A 22,040-nucleotide genomic window follows, 5' to 3' on the forward strand; every position below is an offset into this window, starting at 1 on the left:
AGAGACTTTGTTCTAGTGACAAAAAGCTAACACAAAAACCAAGTGTTTCTTAAAGACAGTTAGCTATTACTGTGTACTGTAGTCAATTTGCATCACAAATTTCTATTTTCTTTTGTTTAAAATACCACTTACTTAAGACCTTTACATGAAAACAAAACGCATTAGCAAATTTCAAACAAAGCCATAAAAATGTGAATGACAGTTGCTGTGTTTTTACATTTTATTCACCACAAACATTAAGATGCTCGAATAAATGCTGGAGAAAGGCCATTGAATAACTGAGGCAAAGCTGAACCCTAGGCGTGTGCTTGCTAGGCGTGTGCTTGCTCCCCCACCCTCCCCCTTCAACATGCACTATCAGTTATCGTCGCACAGGCTGATCGAGAGTCACAGTCGAGTTCCTTGAGTCTCTCCCTGTAACTGGAAACAATGTCCCCAAGTGCACACTACAGCATCAGACCACTGTTCTCAGTGCCCAGCCGGCACATTCACATAATAGCAAACACAAAATCTGAGTCGGTAAAGCATCATATGTTAAATCACACAAACCAGGGTTTCGTTTTAAATGTATTTATGAAATGTGCTGCTGAGTCCAAGCATGTAGGTACAAACGACCGCCTGGATGAAGCTGGGTGTGGAAGGCCTTCAGTAGGTCCAATGATGGCATCTTTCACTCATCCCAAGTATCTCCATATTTGTTTACTTTGACTAGGAAAAAAGCACAAACAACTGATGATTCCAAACAGTCAAAGACATCACTTTAACTCTGTTATGACGATGAGACGCTGTGTTTGCACTGGGTGAATAAAAGCATCTGAGAGTCAACTGTAACAGGGCTGACTACAAGTGCCCTGTAATCAAACTACATAACCGAACACCCCTCCCCATTTTACAGGTGAGAAAGCTGATTAGTAACTTGCCCAAGGTGTGAGCCTTAACAAGAACTGAGATTTTGAAGATCTGTTTCAAGTCCAAGGCCTGAGTGTTTGCCTTTACAATTTTACCTAAATGAGAATGTGGTACATACCAAGACAGTTACCAAGAAGTTATTATTTTTTTTAAAAAAAAGTAATAAACCACAATTTTGCTTTTCATAAAAAGTAGAGTAATAGTGTAATCAAGCTCACCTATCAACTGTCCTATGACACGGAGAAACTATTTCCCATATTCTGGCATCTTACACTTTAAATATTCAAACTCATTCCTGCCTTCTCTCATGCCTGCAGCTGATGGCAGCCAGGCCCCCGGGCAGCTGGGAAAGCGCCCTGAGCCCCCAGCCCTGTCCCTGCACTCCTTTAGTCTCTCTTCTCCAGAGAAACTGTGAGCTAACACCTACGGCAAAGCTCAGGAAATTATAATAATGCAGACACACAGCGACCACACTGTAGGCCTGAGAGTCTAGGAAGTCACATTAAAATCCGAGTCCATTGCCCACTGTCCTGACAGTTTGCTTTGTTCTTTATGACCATATGGCATTTTTCTAGAATACCTGATGTATGGTAGGTACTATTGCTCTGTTACTATGTGCTTTCTATCTTCATGTCCAGTGAGATAAATACTAATATAAATAATCCAAGTAAAGCTTAATTTTTGTTTTGTTTTTTGAGACAACAGAGCTTCTTCTCTGTGTAACAGCCCTGGCTATCCTGGAACTCACTGTATAAACCAGGCTGTTCTCGACCTCAAGAGCTCTATCTGCCTCTGCCTCCCCACTGCTGGGACTCACAGTAGGAGTCACCACTGCCCAGAGCTCAAAGTATTAATACTTCAGAGATTCTGAGTCTACACTGTACCAAAAGAACATTTTAGAAAAATAAAAATCATAATTTCATAACAGGTCTTTTCTTTAAATTGTAAATAAAGTAAAAGCACAAGAAAACCCTCACGTTTTTTTCTAGAAAGAAAAGACTGTGTTTTCCTGTGTCTCTTTCCTGTGTCATGGAGCAGCACTTCAAGTTCCACATGCCAGACAGAGCAAATGCCCGAAGAACACCAGAGCTTTCCCTAGCCTGTTAAACTAAAACATAAGTAAAAACTACAACGCTGTACAACACAACACAGTACAGTACAATACAGTCGCTCCTCTCGGGTAAAGAAGCATCAAAAGGGGCAGACAGCTACCTGCCCTGAGTGAGTCAGGCTTATGCCAAGCCTGTCGGCCAGCAGAGAGGACATGCCTACACAGGGAGGCCACAGCAGTGTTCTAGGCCACCTAGCTATTCCAAAGGTACAGAATTTTACAATATTATGATGCCTTGAGGTTGTAGAAACAGTTGTCAAATGAAGCAACTGTCAGCAACTAGAAACTGAACTGGTTCTAGATTATTAAGGAGTGCTATGCATTTCTGCACTTTACTGTACATGGTCCTCCAGGAGACATTACGACTTGTTCTTGCCTTTGATAGTTTATTTACCCATTACACAGTCATTATTTTGTTGTGCTCTCTATAGAAACCAGGGCCTTGCGCACTTCTAACCACTTCCCTTAACTTTTAAATAAGCACACAGATAAACATGGGCCAGATAAACACACAGATAAACATGGACACTCTTTAGGCGTCATAGCATTCAAAACAAAAATGGTTATAAAACCTAGTTTTAAAAAAATGTCTTCTTCCTTTAGCTAAAGAATGTGTCCAAAGTTTTACTTTGTTAACATATTGCTGTCCATAAAAATTAAATTATAACTTAAAGATTATTAGTTATAGAGAAACTTTCCTTATTTTGTGTCTTACTCTCTAGGCTTTGTTTTCTTGGACAAAATGCCCTTTGAAATACCTTAAAGTGAGAGAAGTGGTACCTATGAAATAAGCAACTTTTAAAAAATTATTAGCTGGCAGTGGTAGCACACGCCTTTAATCCCAGGACTTAAGAGGCAGAGCTCTGTAAGTGTGAGGTCAGCCTGCCCTACAGAGCGAGCTCTAGAACAGTCAGGGCTACATGGAGCAACATTGTCTTTAAAAAAAACAATAAAATTATTTGTGTCAAATGTGTGTGTTACATCATGTCAGAGTTCTACTGTCTGAAGTTGGGTCTTTCTCTCCACCATCCATCAGACCCCCAGGGACTAAACGCAGGTCATCAGGCTTGGTGGCAAGTGCCTTTATCTGGTGAGTCCTATCACCAAGTCTTAAGTGACTCTTCTTTTAAAAATAACTTATTCTGGTAAACACCTTGAGGCATTAGACATATTAACATAAGAGCATCTTAAGCTCCAACTTCCGCTTCCAATCAAAAGCGTCTGAGGAGACTTGACTGCCGTACCTTCTTTTCTGGGCACTCTTTCTTGCACAGGCCTGACTGAGGGGTCAGTCTTGTGGGGTAAAATTACTCCATATGACTCTCTGTTCTTACTCCTTAATTCCTCATATGTAACACTTTTTCTTTGGGGACTTTCTTCAAGGTTGGGATCAGGTCCTAAAACAACAAACAGTTAATAAGTGGTCATAAGAAGTGGATAAATCTAAAGTGACTAAATTTTGCAAACGCCTTTTACCTAAAACTGAAACAGAAAGATAAAATATAAGATCAAAGTATTATTATCATTCCAAAGGTTCTAGAGGCTTCTTCCAAGAGAACTACAGACGTATGATCCCTCCTCCCTTCTAAAATTTAGGATTAATGTTGAAATTTTTATAAACTTAGCCATGGCCAGAAGAAGAGGAGTAATTCTAAGAGCTAACAGTATGGCTTGAACTGACTAAATGCTGCAGTCATTTTACTATGTACAGAGTCAGAGAGTCTACTGATCGCAACTGAACATAGCTTGACAGTGAAACATATTAATACTTCTATGGACACATATAACTTAAAATTTTTTATCGATTTTTATGGTATTTGAAGAAAAATACTTAAAATAAAGATGTTGTGGTATGAAACAGCCTTTAAACATAGTAGGCCTGATTCCATCAGTCTGACTCACTACTGAGGTGGAAGAGAAGGTCAACTTCAGTCACTTGTTCTCTTCCCTACCAAAGAACAGCATCAAAAACAACAAAGTGGATTCTGTAATTATTGACAGGTCAAATATGCAACACAGTTTAAGTATATACATACCAAAAGGGCCATACAAACATTTCAAAAGAATAACTGATGAAAACATTCAGTGACTGTCCTACTCAGGTTCATACGCCACACAAAAAGTACTTTCCAGCAAGGTATACAAACTAGTCATGTTATCTTAGTAATATACGAACTAAATTTTCAATCTATTTTTATAAAAGATATTAATTTAAAACTCCAGAGAATAATCAGAATTTTTCAAGCAACAAGAATTAAATAGCATTTTCAACTCTAATCTTTTACTTTGGTAAAGTATAGTGTATTAATACAAAACAGGATTTCAACTTGTAGTTTGCTCTAATATACCATGATTAGAAACTAATATTTGCTGGATAAAAAGAAAAATAATCCTAATTTATACATCTTAATACATTAATTTAGAAAATGATCTTACATCCATTTTAAACATTAGTAGTAAGCAACCAGTGAACTAACTGATTTTCCCTCCCAACAGGTATCTTTAAAGTCCTAAGACAGTCATGGGAATTTTTAGGACCACCGGGTCTGCACTCTCACTTTACTAGCCATTGGCACAAGTCCTTGGGCAAATCACTAAGCTTCTCTGAATCCTGTTTTCGCCAACTGTGAAATAATTTGAATATATGGTCTCTAGAACTCCTTCCAGGTCTAACTTTTTCTTATTCAAAAAAGAAAAACATATTATTCTGACGTTCTGTGATAAATGAAAGCATCAACTGCACACAAGACTGGCAGAGATTTACACATTTTCTCCGTATGTAAAGCTGGCTGAAAACACTCTGGCAATGTACTGAGAATACAGTTTACAGCTCTGTGCAAGTTGCTAAGACCTGGAAGGAATAAGAAAGTGTGTAACAGCAGTGTCTAACACTAACCAACTACCTGTGACATTTTTTCTAACAGGTATGGCAGAATGCATTCTACCTGAAAAGATCACTAAGTCTTTGGATCCTTGAAAAAGAGCTAACAAGGGGCAAACAAGTCTCCAGCAAAAGTAGGTGTCCTTGAAGGGACAGCCACATCTGGGCAGAGCAAGAGGGTCAGAGGGATGACTCCACCTGGGCAACCGTGGTGAGAGCTAAGTTTGATCTGGAGGGAGGATGACAACACACACACACACACACACACACACACACACACACACACACACACACAAACCCCACAACTGGACAAATGGATAGCTGCCGTGGAGAGCATTAGTCATATTAAGTGGTGAGATCTTTTTGTGTTTTGACATGGAAGAACTTAGAAGACAGGACTTTGCTGATGACAATGGTAGGCAGGATGCACACCACTGCAAGGCAGGAGCTAGTGCAGGCCTAACATCCAGGGAGACGGGGTGTGAACGGGACTGGAAACATGCATCCATGCTGTCTCAACTCCGCCTGCTCCTGCAATACACTTGGTATCTCTGGTCCCAACCAGAACACAGAAGCCATCTTAGGATTAAGGTGTCTGACAGCATTCTCTGAGCTCAGGCCTTTCATCTTTCTGCAACAGCCTCCACCAAAACCCTGTGCCCAGGGCATGTTCAACGACAGGATTCTGCATTGCCACATCCCAACCAAGTGTCACGAGCATGCATGGCTAATGAGCAACAGAAGACGACCTCCCATCCCACTTAGCTCGAGTTAAGTTAGAGAGCGAGGCTTGTGGGTACTTTATGTTCGGAGATACGCAGGCCTCTGTGGCGCCATCCTAAACACTCCTTACCCTATCATCAGCCTCTCTCCCCTCCTTAACCTGTATGTAGACTCAATCTAGATTTAAAAAGACAAAATTGTAACTGTTGCTAAATTAGCCTTCAAAATTATTTTCATGTGTACTCTACAAAGTTCTACACTATCTTATCCAAGTCATCTGAGAGAAGGTGTCATAAACGTTAGAAAAATATTATCTTATATAATATCTCCACACAGACAATCAAGGTGGGAATGAAAAAAAGTAAACATATCAAGTTTTATGACAAAATATAGGAAAAAATCATTTTATAAAGTAAATAAAGGCCACCTCATGTGTTCCAGTCCTAACTTCTGATTTTCATAGCTCATGGTGTCTTAGGTTTTTAGATAAAGAACTCCCTACTTTCCATGAAAAGAAGGAATCTAATATCTGCTGACTGTCTACTAGCACTTTGTCTAATTACGTCATCAGATCCCAACAGTTCTCTGAGAAGCACTACCATCTCCAGTCAAGATGGGAATATAAGTTAGCTATCTGATGACTAATTACAAACTCAGAGCAAATGGTAAGCAACTTAAATCCTGGCCTTAATCTCAAGTCTTTACCTCACACTTGCACTCTGAACTTAGTATTCACACAAACTTTGCAATGGATTTTTAAGTGAATTTTCTCACATGACAACAATTTTGTAAATCAGGTGTAACTTTCCTTACAATTTTAGACAGGAAACTAAAGTCTTTAACACTGACCTATCACATATATAACCCACACTTTCCTGAAGCCTCTGCTGCCCACAGGCAGAGTCATCACTTCTTTGCTGCACCTCTACATTTGTAACATTTTCAGCCACTGGGACAATCTGCAACGTTCCCACCTGCTTCTATAGCCTATGACAAACTGAGTTTCTCATGGACAAGAAGCAGGCCTTGCCCATCTTTCTTCTTCCACACCTAGCAAGAGGATGCTGGATGAATGGAGAAACCAACGGAAAGAACAAACATGCTGGGTCAGGCTGATGGATGAAGTTAGGCTGACAGCAGACAGTAGCAGAGGTGAGATCCAGCAGAAAAAAGCATCAAATAAACTGTATACATACGTTGGACCATAAAATGCTGAAATTCATTTCAAGACAAGTTTCTACCTTGGGCAATATGGTCAGTAATACCAGTGGGAGTGGACTCGTTCATAGAAGCACTGAATGGAATTGGCTCGTAACGAGGGAGCGTCTCCTTTTCTATGTTGTCTGCTGCTGGAGATGTCCCAAAGGTGGACTGACCACTCACATTTGAGTCATATTTAGACTTTTGAGCATAGTTCCTGAAAAAGAATACCATAATATGTAAGAAGGAAGGGTCATTGCCTTTATTAAGGTATAAAAATAAGTTATAAATTCCTAAAATACTCATAACTTTAAGTTATTTATAAGCAGTTGAATAAAGTTTGTTTCTGTTAGAAAAGCAGTCAAGCTATGTCCTGACCCACTCAGGCATCTTAAACACAGTCACTAAGTACACATGATGCTGACTCTGTTACCCGAGCCTGGGAAGGCTCACTTAGGAAGATCCTGGGTTGGAGACTAGCCTGGGCTATAGTGTAACTGCTTCAGAAGTAAGCAGTCATTCCATAAAGGGAAAGAAAAAAACATATATTCAATTTTCTAAATATTTAGCTTTGGGGGTAAGTTTCAATGTATGTATTAAAAGAGAAACCTTCAGATCAGGTTTCATAAGCATGTCCATACTGCCTATGAATGAGGAGGCTATGTCCACAGCTATCGTCCACGTAATCTATGACTTGCTGTCTATGAATGAAGAGGCTATGTCCACAGCTATCGTCCACGTAATCTATGACTTGCTGTCTATGAATGAAGAGGCTATGTCCACAGCTATCGTCCACGTAATCTATGACTTGTTGACATAGACACAGGTATTACTATTTCTCGTAAAATTTACATTCTTTCCACTATGAAATAATTTGTCAGTTGGTTTAATGATCTTTCCTATCCACAAAGATTATATTTTCACAATATAAAATCCAAACCATAATCTGAAGACAATCAGGAATGAGCTATATATTGTGTTACTAAATTTAGAATTCTGAAAAAAAAATTGTTTGTTATTAAAAATGTTTGTTTGTTTTACTAAATTTAGAATTCTGAAAAAAAAAATCAGTTTTGTTTGCCTGCTTGCTTGCTTGCTTATTATTTTTGAGTCTTACTGACCTGAAATCCACTTTGTAGCCCAGGCTGGCCATGAACTCACATAGAGCAACTTGCTTCTGCTTCTAAAGTGCTGGGATAATAGGTGCCACGACACCTACCTTTGGAAGTCTGAAATTGTTAACATTTCCAAGTGTTTAGTTTTGGCAACAGGACAGAGATGGAGCACAGGCTGCTCTGACTTAACTCTCCTGCTTTAACTTTCCAAGGGAGTGGGCTGCATACGCCGTCCCACCATGTTATCTTTTTTGCAAGAGTTTTCTTGTAGTTGTTTTGGTTTGAAGATTTAACTTTAAATAACAAAATCACATTACAGGAAATTTGGGAAGAGGGTAAAGTATGACATATGGTGACTAGTATTACTAAGCACTTATTTTACTTTACTGGCGTAAACTTTTCTTTAGAAACAATTTTATAAATACTTAATTTTATATTGTATCTCTTCAGTTTATCAAAAGCATGTCAGTCCGATGCTTCACAGACTTCACAGTCACGGTTTAAGGTAGCTCACAATGCCCACTAGCACACACGACCATGCATCTCCCTTCACTGGACACAAAGCTCACTCTAGTTTTTCTTCTATTTACAGTTGTAAACAACCTTGAACCTTCAGGTTTTGCTTTTCCTTTTTATCTGATTTATAGCTTTGAAACTAACAAAAGTTTTAAATGTGTTTGCCAGCACCATCTCACTTTTGCAATAATACTCAAGAATGAACTATGGGTCTTGGTATGAGACAATCAAAACAAACTGTACTGTACTGAGAGCGTCATGAAAATCAAATAGACAAACATCTTCTGCTAAGCTTATTTTCCCAATAAGCAATAAAAGAGAAAAGTGGCTATCAATTGAGCTAGACTGACAAAATCTGGTAACTTGAAAGAAGTCCAAAATGTAATAAACTAAAAGTGCTTGCCAAATTGATCAAAACAAAAATCCTTCATTCTTGTATAGGTCCTAAAAGCAGCCAAATCTTGTTCTAATTTTTAAGAGCAATGCACTTCCATACTAGAGGAAATGGCGATAGGCAGAGTTTCAAGCCTTGTGTAGACACAGAGTGAGTAGTGAAGGTGGGAAGCGACTTACCCAGGTGATGAAGAGCGTCGCAGTTCACCTGACCGCAGTGCTTCTCCAAGGGGGGAGTTCTCAAGTTTCTTGAACTTCTCTTGGCAAGTTTTCACGTAAGAAAGCTTTCCAGCAAAGTATCCCATGATACAAGCAACTTGTTTGTAAAACACAAACAAGTAAAAAATTATGTCACTGAATGGGCCTTTTCAGACAAATTATTTTTTTCTGAAACAGCATTTTTTAAAAAGTACATTTCTAAGTATCTCTTAGGTTTTAGAAATACCAAGATTACCTAAAATGATTATAAACATGCTTTACCTCAAATTCATAGAGAAAGCCTACGGACATGATTCACTTTCTCCAAAGTCAGTGAGTCTAAGTAAAGGAGCTGTAACATGAGTCAGTCCTGATACACTTCTTTATAGACAAGAGCAAGGCAGAGAGAGATGGGTACGCATCCACAACTGCTTCTAGCTTTGTGGGATTTGGGCAATTCCTTTTATTATAAAATGGAATTGACCCACAAGCCCCAACAATCCCATAAGATTGCCTTTACAAACAAAACTCTGTACAACAAGCTCGTAAAAATAATGAATTACAGAATCTAACCTAAATATAACATCACATCACGTATGTTTCCAATACAAAAGAGAAGCTACACTGAGAGACTCGTCAAGAGCTTCATATGCATTTTCAGAAGAATAGTTTCACTTTTTGTTTGTTACCCACACAATAAAATATAAAATTAAAGAAAAAAACGCCAATTCTAGACATAATTATTTGGCTAGTTGAATATCTATGCAATTTTCTTCTACTATAAATATAAATAGAGCAAGAATTTATTTTCAAGTATTGTATTTAAAGTAATGTCAAATGAAGTTATTTTATATTGCAAAAGGGGGAACCCTTGAACCACCACAGGGCTTTTTAGGCTGACATTAAAACTGCCAAGCAGTACATTTAATGAAAATTTGTATTTGATTTGTGACAGCATATAAACATAGTATAACATAAATTACTCAAAATATCTGATCTAAATTTAATCATTTGTAGGAAAAACACAGCACTATTCATACTTACATATAAGTTTAGGAATGGAACCATATTTTGGATGACTTGACAGGATTCCTAAGGAAGAATTAAGTATTTCTGAGTAATGTTGTTAGAGAAGGAAAAATCAGTTTCAATTACCATAAAACAGCAAGTGCCAAGATTAACTCCTTTTTGTGAATTCAGTGTCAACAGAAATTTTTCTAAATGTCAAAACACTACAGACTACTGGAACAGGTAAATAAAGAATGACCACTTGACACAGTCAAGAGACTAAGTAAATGTTTTTATCTACCAAGATCAACAACAACAACAACAAAGTCTTACAAGATTTGATTAATTGTAGGACTATTAAACACTCTACAGGCATACATCTAAAACAGCTCGACAGTAAAAATGAGAAAACTGAATATGACAAAATATACCATGCTCAATAGGTGAAATGTAAATACTGTGAATGAAGAAGGCAATTCTCCAAAATTTCACCTACAAACTCAAGGTTCAACTCCAAAAACCACATGTAGACACAAAAAGCCAAGGCAACACTGAAGAATAATTAAACTATCATCAGGTACCAAGAGCTATTGATAAAGTAATAGTAATTAAGACAGTCATAAATAGAAGAGTAGGCTGAACAAAGCAAGAACTCAGAAATGGACTCACACATGAACTGTCTTTTAAGGAGAAAGCATCAGAGCAGTAAACAAAAATACCCCTTTCAAAACAGTACAGGGTCAGTGACATGTACCTTGAGTCCAGGTGGCTTTCAATTTTAAATATGAAAGAAAAAGCACATGTAAAAAAAAGCATAAGAGACCACCTTCTCATCCTAGTAGAGCAAGGTTTTATAGAGACCACACGAACTGGATATACTTAAAAAGTAGTTCATCGGATGGTGGTCTAGAGAGAGCCATGGAGACTTATTTGACTGCTTGTCTATTGTGTGCGTGTATGTGTGTGTGTATTTTGAGTGTGTATATGGTTGGACAACTTGCAGGAGGTGCTTCTTTCCTACCACAAGTGGGCTCTAGGGACAGAACTCACACTGTGAGGCTTAACAATAAGCACCTGCACTTTCAAATCATCTCACTGAGCCAATTATAGGGATATAGCTGCAAGCACTGTCTCTAAAATACGTTGCTAGCTTAGAGTACAGACTTGGACTAGGGTGTATGTAGCTCAGTGACAGAGCAAGGCCTTGAGTTCAATTTTCAGCTCTCCTTACAAAAAATGTGCATAGGATACAAACAAAAAGCCAAAACAGGACTCCAAAGAATACCAGACTTTTGTAGATAGAGGCTACAAAAGTCTGGTAATTCACAAAGTAAATTTAACAAGCAACTCTGCTGGCCGTACCACTAAGAATTAATACCAACCAGAGATGTACACTGTACTACTTATGCTAACAAAGTTTAGCCTCTTTGGAGACTATTAAAAAGATTATTATGGGCTAGGGACATAGCTCAGTTGGTAAAGTGTACATTTGCCTTCCCAGCACTGGGGTTTGCTGGCCTGCCTAGTCTACCTACTTGAATTCTGGGACAAGGATATAACCTGTGGAGGTGTTTGAGTAATGACAGACAAGGCTGCACCCAAATGCACACACAGACAGGTAAAAACTGTATTACTAGCCAGACTCCTGAATTTCTAAATTATTTTAAAGATTGGGTTCTTGGCCTATGTAAGATCTTCTGGAACTGTAGTTACAAATAACTGTCAACCACTGTGTTGGTCTGAATAAGAATAGCTCTCATAGCCTCCTGTGTTTGAATGCTTAGCCCATAGATAGTGGCACTATTAGGAGGTGTGACCTAGTTGGAGGAAGTGTGTCACTGTAGAGGCGGGCTTAGAGGTCTTACGTGCTCGCTGGGTCTAATGTGGCAGTCAGTCCCCTGCTGCTGCCTAGAGATCAAGACACAGGACTCTCAGCTCCTTCTCTACACGTCTGCCTGCATGCTGCCATGTTTCCTGCCATGATGGTAAAGGACTAAGGCTCTGAAACTGTAAACCAGCCCCAACTGAGTATTTTCTTCTTAAACAGACCTAAGATAACTATCATATGGGCACTTGAAACCCTCTGCAATAACATGAGCGCTCTTCACTGCTAAGTCATCTCTCCAGGTCCTCTAAATATTTTCTGAATGCTAACTCATCGGTACCTATGCCCCAAGATGAAAGGCAAAGCCAGTATAGGGAACTGTACGTCTTTAAGCCAGCGCATATGAATCACCAGAAATTTGTAAAACAGACTGCAATATTGACTCAGTATGATTAGTATGGACCCAGAAAACTGCATTTCTAACAATCTCTAAGATGCTATACTGGTCAGTCAGCCCAGGTTTGCTGTTCTCCTTTCAAACTAGCAACAAGGGTTGGTTGGTTGGTTTTTAATATATACCTGTGTGAGGAGCTGAAGTAGGTACAGGAACTAAACTCAGGTCCTCGAGAAGAGTATCAAGTGCCCTTAACCACTGAACCATCCCTCCAGACCTCCCAACAAATGTTAAGGTACTTTTCTGCTCTTACAGATTGTTATTGATACCAACTTCTCTATTTGGTTGGTTGGGGTTTTGTTTTTGAGGCAGGGTCTCAAATAGCCCAAGATGGCCTTGAACATTCTGATTCTCCTGCTTCTACTTCCCAAGTGCTGGAATTACAGACACATGCAACCACACTCACACGTGGACTGGAGTTGGGTTTTTTTACACAGTGCCAGGATACAAAGTCAGGGCTTCCTGCACATAGGCAGGCACTGTAACAATTAAAACAAATGCCCAGTGATATCAAAATATCAAATGGATATAATCCACTGAGTGGGTCTAGCTAGACCAAGTTCTTTAACACTGTATAAATTTCTCAGTGATCATGGTTAGTAAGATCATATTTTCTTATCTAAATATCAAGAAAATAAGATAAAGGAAGATATCCAAAATGCCAAGTAAATGTAAATTTAAGCACTTACCTTTACTGATTAATCCTTGAGTAATCAGCATACTTGTGGCAGCCAATGGCACAGCTATAGTCAGAAAAAGAACTTGTCAATAGCAACAAAAGGAAAATACTGTTTTGAGTGTACCAGGAGATAAATCAGTCTCAGTAACAGTAAAACCATAAAGATGAAGTTTCAACAACCAAGATCTCTATAGCTGCACTGTGCATACAAAACAAATATAAAGGAGTATTTTCAGAAAACATTTCAAAATATTAAACAATGTAATTCAAGAAATCATCTATATTTAGTTCCAATAGCAATTCACTAAAATAATCATCTTAAAGTAAAATGATTAGAAGTCACATCTGAAGTAGCAGGGAAAGAAGGAACGCTTGAGAAGCACAGCACAGGAAGAGCCGCTCAGTACTAAGGGATAAGCAAATCCCACAGTCTACATGCCCCGTGTGGACTGTCTCCTGTACCTTTGATCATCACATCCTTAGCAGGGAGCTCACAGTACTATCATTTACAAAGTAAAGCTACAGACACTAAGAACCTTCCTCACTTAAATACATACACTTTAATCAGCAGTAAGTCTCCCATTAAGTCTCACCTACCAAAATATGCCCAATATCAGATCCTAAGAGTTTTAGGCTCCATATTACATTACGTAAACCAAAATATAAAATACACTTGAACATGTGATTAGAATATCATGTATTTTAAATACTTCTTGAAACTATATGAAAATATATAAAGGATGGCTACTTTCTGCAATAATGGAGTTGATCCACGGCTCACTGGCTTGGCAAGCAACTAGATCTGCTAACTGACCAGTAGACAGTTCCCTAGACTGACAGTAAATTTATCTAAAGAAAATGTCTCACCTATCAGTACAAATAGTCTATACTGAAAACCTACTTTTCACCTGGGAGTCTAGAACTTCAGTACCAGACAAGCTAAGGGCGCTGTGATCAGTCTCTAATAAAAACCTTGATTCCGACCATTTGAAATATGTAAAAATTATTTTTAGCATATTAAATACAAAACCACATTCACTCCATGGCTGTAGACTGCTCAACTCTTGTCTGAACTATGTAGCAATCTAAAAACTACCTAAAAACTAATAATTAAACATTTTAACTATTATAGAAATTTTATGATCAAGAATTGTAACTCTGTAGTTGACATTAGCTTTGCCATCAGACATAATTTGCAGCCACCCTAAGGTCTGGCTGCTTCCTCCTTTACTTAATAACAGATTTTACCTTTGCTGGAAGAATCCTTTCTTTAATGCTGGCTGGTTTGAATGCCTTCAAGTGCTATCACTTAAGGATTCTCAAAGAGCAAACTGTTGGTTATTACAGTTTCAGTTCATTTTGGTTCACGGACTGTAACACATAGTACTGAAGAGTTGCAGAAGGATAGGAGGTGACGCATTAGTGAGCCCGCCTACAATGGACAACACTTTCCCGACTGAAACAAAGAGCAGCAGTCCAGGTGACGGGATGCTGGTGCTGCTTTCCTGTATCCATTTGCCACCATGCTGGCAGACATTCCTCCTTACTCCAAGGAAGGTTGATGGATTAGGCTTAGGTTCTACCCAACTGACATGATCTATTTTATGTCACACAAAAATAGAGTGGTTAGCTGAAGGGGCCGTCGGCGGTTATCTAGTCTTCATCCTAGTCAGAGTAAACGGATACCCAAAACGGACAACTCATGTGCTCCAAACTACATAGGTGGTTCACCTAGGGTCAGAACCCAAGTCCTCTGGCTCCCAGGTCAGTGGCTTTTACCACTGTGCTATGTAATTACTACTCCTGTCTGTAAATTATCTGCTTCTTTAGGTAAATCTACAGTAGTGATGACCACTGTCCACACTATATCCAATACAAGCATCCTCAGTTTCTTGAGCTCTTTTCTCCTCATAACTACAAAATGCTATTCTAAATTCATATAGAAACTTCACTGTATTAGTCAGAACACACACACATAACAAACACACACACACACACACACCACACCACACACAAACATTTAATAGATACCCATCATTTGTAAAACTAGAATTAATTCCCACAGCAATTATAAGATAGGTAGCTATCACCCTCACTTTGCATAAATAGAAACTTGCCCGTGTCTCACTGCTCTTAAAGTGTATAAAGTTGGAACCTGAATCCAGATAGTAAGGTAGGCCCAAAAGTCTGTTTTTATCATTGATAATACTGACTAATTTAAAAATAAGTAGTTAGAACACTACTTTTCATAAAAAGAAGTCAGAGAGTCTATTCACCACAGATAAAGCGTTTATACACCAAAGAGAGATTTCAGAAGTCCCCTGAGCAATGTATGGCTGGCTGTGGCACTGAAGCACAGCAGCATGGCTGACTGCATCAGTGACAACTCCCCTCAACAACTTAAACAGCTACTTTATTGGGGAAAACAAAAACAAAATGCCCTTTACATTATCCAGGCCATTGCCACCGATGTTGGTTACATGCCACAAGTACATACCAACTGCCTAACATGGAAGGCTCTGGTGGCAGGACAAAGAAAGCAAGCAGGCAGTGTCCCCCCTAGTGGCTAACATTTGGGTACCAGGCAGCTTTATGGCAGGAAACAGCTATGGTCAACAGCTGTGGTGGCCATGCCAAGCATGATGTGGTTGCTGCTCTGATGCTGCCATGACTAATATAGGTGCCACCTTCTTTAGAATAATGAGTCTGATGTTAAAGTTTAAACCAGAATAGTTTATAGAGGTCAAAAGGGTGTAAAAATTACAATCAGTACATTTCCAGGGAATTATAGTTACTTTAATATTCTGTTCTAATCAATACTTACAAGCTAACACTCTCCTTAATAAACTTTACTACTCATTTGCATAAATATGTATTTCATATACATCATTCCTTATTTGAAAAACAAATATAAAATTTCTATTACATGACTATTAAACCCTCCTGGCAATTACACCTAGTTAAATTCTTATCATCTGGTTATATACACTTCTAAAGTTTGGTGCTGTTAGAGAACACTCTGCTTTAAGAGTCTAAAGCAGTCCTACCAGGGAGGCAGAGGCAGGTATCTCTGTGAGTGCAAGGGCCGCCTAGTCTATATAGTGAGTTCCAGAACACCTAGGGCTCTATCTCACAAAACAGCAAAAAAAACAAACAAAAATAGTCTAATTCTTATTAACCTTTTGTCTAGTAGCCCAGATAGACATACAATAGCAAGCTATTTTTCATCTGTCGTTATTTGTCTCTTCAATTTGGAATAAACATTTTATAATTTAAAAGAATCTTATTGTTCATTTATCACTTTATTATATACGAAATCCTGCCTATAGATCACTGCCCTTCCATACAATATAAGCATAATATTACAGCTATTTTAAGAGACACACACAAAAGCATAAATGCATCAGCCAGAAATAAATCTGGACACAATAGTATCCATTATTGTAACACATTACATTGCAAACCCCTGTACCAAGTTCAGTCTTCCTCATGTAGCATCTTGGATTGGCTGACTCCAAGGTCAACTAATTATGTAGCTCAGAGCCAGCCTCAAATTCAAGATCCTCCTGTCTCTGCCTCCTAAAGACTAGGATTACAGGAGTTTCTTTTTTTCTTATTTCTATCTCATCAAGACTTGAAAATAATTTGTTGCACCAAAAATGAAAAACAGCCATACTAAATTTATTTCTCTATACAAATAGTATATCTTTAATGAGTACTCTTATAAACTAGGTATCTTGATGTTATTAACTGACCTTTGTTTTTTATTTATTCCCTCTTATTAACCTTTTAGAAAACTGCCATTTTACATCCTTTAAAAACTGTAATACTGCTATGGCATTCCTATGGAGGTCAGAGGGCAACTTCTGGGCATGGCTTCTCTCCTTCCCTTGTTCTATACACTGGACTCAAAGCTTGGCAGGCTTCCCCACTGGGCCATCTCGCAGCCCCCCCCTCCTTCTTTGTTTCTTTCCCCTTTTAAAATTTCATCCTGCAGGGCTAGAGGGATGGCTCAACAGTTAAAAGAACTGACTGCTCTTCCAGAGAACTGGGTTCAGTTTCTAGCACCCACATGGCAGCTCAAAACAGTCTGTAACTCCAGTAGCCTATGAAGTGACACCATGTTCTGGCTTCCTCAGGCCCTGAATACACATAGACTACAGACATACAATATAGGCAAAACACCCACATACAAAAAGTAAAAATAAAGATTTAAAAAAAAAAAATCCTTAAATTCCATCCTACCTCTCTGCTGCAATTACCTACAGCAATAGTAAAAATTTTAAGGGCATGGTGGTCCACACATAGACGTCTAAGAGACACAGGTGAACAATCACATATTCAAGACTAGCCTAGTCTGGTTCCCTTGGCAGATTGGTTATTTGCCTGATTTTTTTTTTTTTTAAATCCTTTTGTAATTCGTCTACTGGGGCCAAACCCAGGGCCCCATGCGCTCTATCTATCACTGGCTAATGTTCAACACCTCATCTGGTCTACATATCAAGTTCCAGTCCAGCCAGGTCTACAATAGACAAACAACAACAACCGAATCCTCATCTTAAGATCTGTAGTCAGAAATCGAGAGCTGACAGTACAGTAACTCCTCACTATAATGAAAGGCAACAAAGGTAACACTTGTGATGACAGTTATTAAACATAAGAGTTAAAAGCCCAACCAAGTCTGTGGTTCAGCCACTCCTGACTTTAAGGGGCACGACTTACCAGCTAAGGTAGAACACAAGTAGAGCCATTTAACACCTCGAAACCCTAGTTCCTTCATCTCTAAAGTGAGAGTAGTTATCAACTTTACTAAACTATAGTCATGCTATTGCTACTAACAAAACTGCTAATCAATTTCCTTAATCTCTATTAGTAATAACCACACTATTCCAAAAGTGTACCAATACAGCCTATATATAAACTATAATTTCAAACATGAATTTAAGTCAAGTTTGTAAGTGAAAAGTTTTGTTTAGAATTATGCTAATTAGAAAGATGACGAACCAGGGCTGGAGAGATGGCTCAGTGATAAAGTGCACGACTGCAAATACCAGGACCTGAGTTCTGATCCCCAATATTCATATAAGGAGCCAGGCATGGACAGCCCAGTACTGAGAGGCAGAGACAGGAGCATCCTGGGGGCTCAATGCCTGGTCAATTTAGCCAAATGGTGGAACTCCAGGTTCAGTGAGAAAACCTGTCTCAAAAAAATAAGATGGAGCCAGGTGTTGGTGTTGATGCACACCTTTAATCCCAGCACTCGGGAGGCAGAGGCAGGAGGATCTCTGTGACTTGAGGCCAGCCTGGTCTACAGAGTTCCAGGACAGCCAAGGCTACACAGAGAGACCATTTCTCACTGCCCTCTTCCCTCTACACATGTGCACATACATAGATACCACAAAACACTCAAGTACATTCTTTTAAAAAGTTCTTAGGATAACTCACATCTGTACCAGAAGCATTCTTCATGGCACTCTGCAAAGAGTCTCCACTCTTCCTCTGTCGGGATATAAGCAGCCCCTATGTCTTTTAGAGAAAAATTGGAAGTCATTTTCTTAAAAGCCTGAAAAGTTAGCTTTTTATACTAGTAACAAGAACATTTTAAAAAAATAAAACTATGCTGGACATGATACTAAATGAAAATATCTAGAACGAACCCCCACCCCTGTCCAGATAGTAAGAAATTTAGAGACAGTCACAGGAGAGCATTTAAGCTGTGACTATAAGGATGTCACACCCATAAAAGCAGCCCAATTTCTACTGTTACTCAAGCAATTAAAATTTCCTTACATAGAAAATGCTACTAATTATAAATACTTAATATGATAGTTACCAGGAATTGGTCTTGACACTTGCGCATTCGGCTCTCGAAAATCAGCCCTCCCATTCATAGTTCCTGTATCAGAAACATTCATACCCAAATATTACAAAGTATCAGTCTACCTACAAATCAACAAAGATTTACTGAACAGTAAACATTTTTAAAGTTAATTTTATTTTATGTGCATGGTGTTTTGCTTGCATGCCACTAATATGCCCGGTGCCTGAGGAGATCAGATGGTACGGTATCTCCAGGAACCGGAGTTGCAGATGGTTGTGATACTGTGATAGGACATGTATGTGGGTACTCGGAACAGAAGCCGGGTACTCTGGGAGGGCCAGTGCTTTTAACTGCTGAGTTATCTCTTCAGGCCCTGACCTTTTACATTTCAACTACCTGACATAAGAAAATAACTGAAAGGGTGAGAAACATATTATTTGAACTAATTATTCACATTCGACTCTTTAATAGAAAAACAGGTATATAAAAATGGACAAAATTTCTCTTCTAAGGCTAGGTTATTTCACATTATTCTGTACCCTGATTCCAAAACAAAACAAAAAAACCACAACTATGTTCAAATGATTGGGGGAAACCTCAAGTCAATTCTAGGTTTCCAATGAAAACAAAACTGCATTATCTCCCATAACTCAGCAGTCAAAACAATAATGACGTCACATTCTCTGCAGGTAGTTACTCTAAACGCAAAGTATGAATCTTCAAAACTTCCCTCTACTATTCCAAATAATCTTCAAATAGCTTAAATAAATGAAAATTTAAAATCCAAAAGCAATCCAAGAACATATGTTGATATTCTTCCATCTTCCTTTGAACTAAAGACCTCGGCATTTGACATAAGGAGTAGTTCTTCGATGAAACAAACGCATCGCCCTATGATTTACACAATGCCGACAGCAAAGCTCCTTTCTGTAATTCGTTTAGTGACTAAAATCATCACCTACTGCACACCTATATCACAGAGAGAAAAGGTTTCATAAAAGGTAAACTGAACTTTTGGGTAGATGAAGCATTCAGAGGAAGCTTCTCAAACTGCAAAACCCTACTAGAAAAAAAAAAATTAAAACATCATCGACCCCAAGGAAGCTGGAGGACAGTGCGACCTGTCTGAACACTACTGCTCAAAGCTAGTAAACAACCGCAGACCCCATCACTCCTGTCCTGCACTGACCACCCCACCTAGTCCACAGCGGCTTTCCCCACCCCTCCATGCAGACCCCCGGTGCCCAAGTCACCGGCGCTGCAGCCCAGCCGAGGCCCGCAGTGCGACCGGACACCTCCAGGCTGGAAAATGGCGACTGTGGGCGAGGGTGGGAGACTGGCAGAAAGCTGGAGCCGGCTACGCCACCACACCCACCTCACGATGGAGGCGGCAGAGCGGGAAGCAAGACCCGGGGTAGAGGCCAGGAGAGGACCCCAGAGACAGGCACCGCGTACAACGCGGGAAGCCGGGAGGGGACAGAGGGTAGCTTCAAAGCGATCGCCAAGATGTCACCCAGATACCAGCGCCAGCGGACGGAGACCCGGAAGCAGTACCCTCGACGGGAAATGACGTTAGACAGCTCTGGGGAAGTGCGGCGGGGCAGTCTCTCAATACTCAAGGGTGTCGGCCACGCCCCGTCCAATTAGTCCCGCCTCCTTTCACCGCCCCCACCACCGCCGCCGGCCGCGGCGATCCAGAGCTGCACTGCGGCTGCGCGAGTTATGGCCTGCAGCTCCGCTCTGCTGCTAAGTTCGATGTTCTTGTGACATACCCCGATGACTGTTCAGTGACAGGCCGGTAGGGACATTTTGGAACCCTTCCATCCTCAAGTCCTCTCCTTGTTTCATTTTGTTTTGTTTTTCGAGACAGGGTTTCTCTGTGTAGCCCTGGCTGTCCTGGAACTCACTCTGTAGACCAGGCTGGCCTCGGACTCAGAAATCCGCCTGCCTCTGCCTCCTAAGTGCTGGGATTAAAGGCGTGCGCCACCACTACCCGGCCTCAAGTCCCCTCCTTATCCCATGACTTTCCTTGGACTTCCCTAATTTCAAACTTTACATAAATTATCGTGTGCTTTAAGCCTCTAGGCTAGGTAGTGAATTTTAAGCGTCAACACATAGTTAACTGTCAGCACCTCCAGTCTAGTGTCTGAATTCTAAAACCGGAGTCAGGATACACTCCAATTCGGAGACTCAGAATTTACTTATCTGAATAACCGAAATAATGTGTGTTTCATAGTTTTGGGTTTAAACAAGTCTGACAAGGAGTTTAGGCTCTCGGACTGTATTAACAGGAGACTATATTTTAATGCTAGGAGACCAATTTTTCATCAGAGAGCAGGCTGCCACTCCTAACTGCCAACTATTCGTTTTCTTACACTGATCCTAGACATGTTTACTGAACCAAGTACTGAAAGTTTATCGTTGATACCTCTGAACAGCTTCAGCCCACCCAGTTACGAACTTCTATAATCCTCAGATTTCTCACCATTCCTCAGATTTTCCCCCCCACTGGCTCTACAGCGTCCACAAACTTGTCTGCACACATATTTAATAGAGAAAGTCATGTAAAGCATGAATCCAGAGTCATGGCTAGGCCTCTATGCCTCTTGAACCCCACACTAATGAGGAACACCCTGTTTTCTTTGCATTCAACTGGTCACTGTGTTGTCCCCCACCAAGACCACGCACAGAGACGCTCCCTGCCTTGGAGATTGCACTATCTCAAAACCCTGTGTTTATACCACCTCCTTTGTGAAACCTGAAACACACCAGAGAGTCGCTGTTCCTCGGTGTTCACACTGTACAAACTTCTAGCACCACACAGTAGCTCTGGCAATATGGTCTTTTGTTGTTGCTGCGAGTTTCTCTCACTGAGATCATTTTGAACGGCTTTGCAAGTATTTATACTATCAGCTGTTCTAAGATAATCGATAGAAGTGTTCATTTTCCTTGTGGTAAGTTATTCTGAGTCTAGGACCTTTGCAGTTTCTTTTTTTCCTCAAGATGTGTTGATGTTACCTCCTCAAAGATGCTTTCCTGAATGCCCAGTTAAAGTGACACTCTAGTCACTGTGTGTGTTATCTTGGTTTTTCTTTTCATAGCATTTTCCATGACCTAAAATAATTATTTGTGTGTCTCTTTCCCCATCCCCCCTCACTGAAATTAAAAAATCCACGAAAGAAAAGAACCATACTTTTCTAGCATCAA

At 39.7% G+C, this 22,040-nt stretch overlaps 1 protein-coding gene across 1 annotated transcript; it reads right to left on the reverse strand.

The window, feature by feature from the left end:
• Positions 1 to 206: 206 nt before the first annotated feature.
• Ociad1 (OCIA domain containing 1) lies at positions 207 to 20,390 on the reverse strand. Its single transcript, XM_028780788.1, has 9 exons — positions 20,209 to 20,390; positions 18,846 to 18,908; positions 18,458 to 18,538; positions 13,023 to 13,076; positions 10,091 to 10,138; positions 9,029 to 9,164; positions 6,866 to 7,041; positions 3,265 to 3,417; positions 207 to 708 (listed from the first exon to the last, which is right to left on the reverse strand). Exons 2-9 carry the CDS (start codon positions 18,901 to 18,903, stop codon positions 671 to 673), a joined length of 744 nt encoding a protein of 247 aa, XP_028636621.1. The 5' UTR covers positions 18,904 to 18,908; positions 20,209 to 20,390; the 3' UTR covers positions 207 to 670.
• Positions 20,391 to 22,040: the final 1,650 nt, after the last annotated feature.

This window comes from Grammomys surdaster, unplaced genomic scaffold, assembly GCF_004785775.1.
Source record: "Grammomys surdaster isolate TR1022 unplaced genomic scaffold, NIH_TR_1.0 372, whole genome shotgun sequence".
Classification (NCBI taxonomy): Eukaryota; Metazoa; Chordata; class Mammalia; order Rodentia; family Muridae; genus Grammomys; species Grammomys surdaster.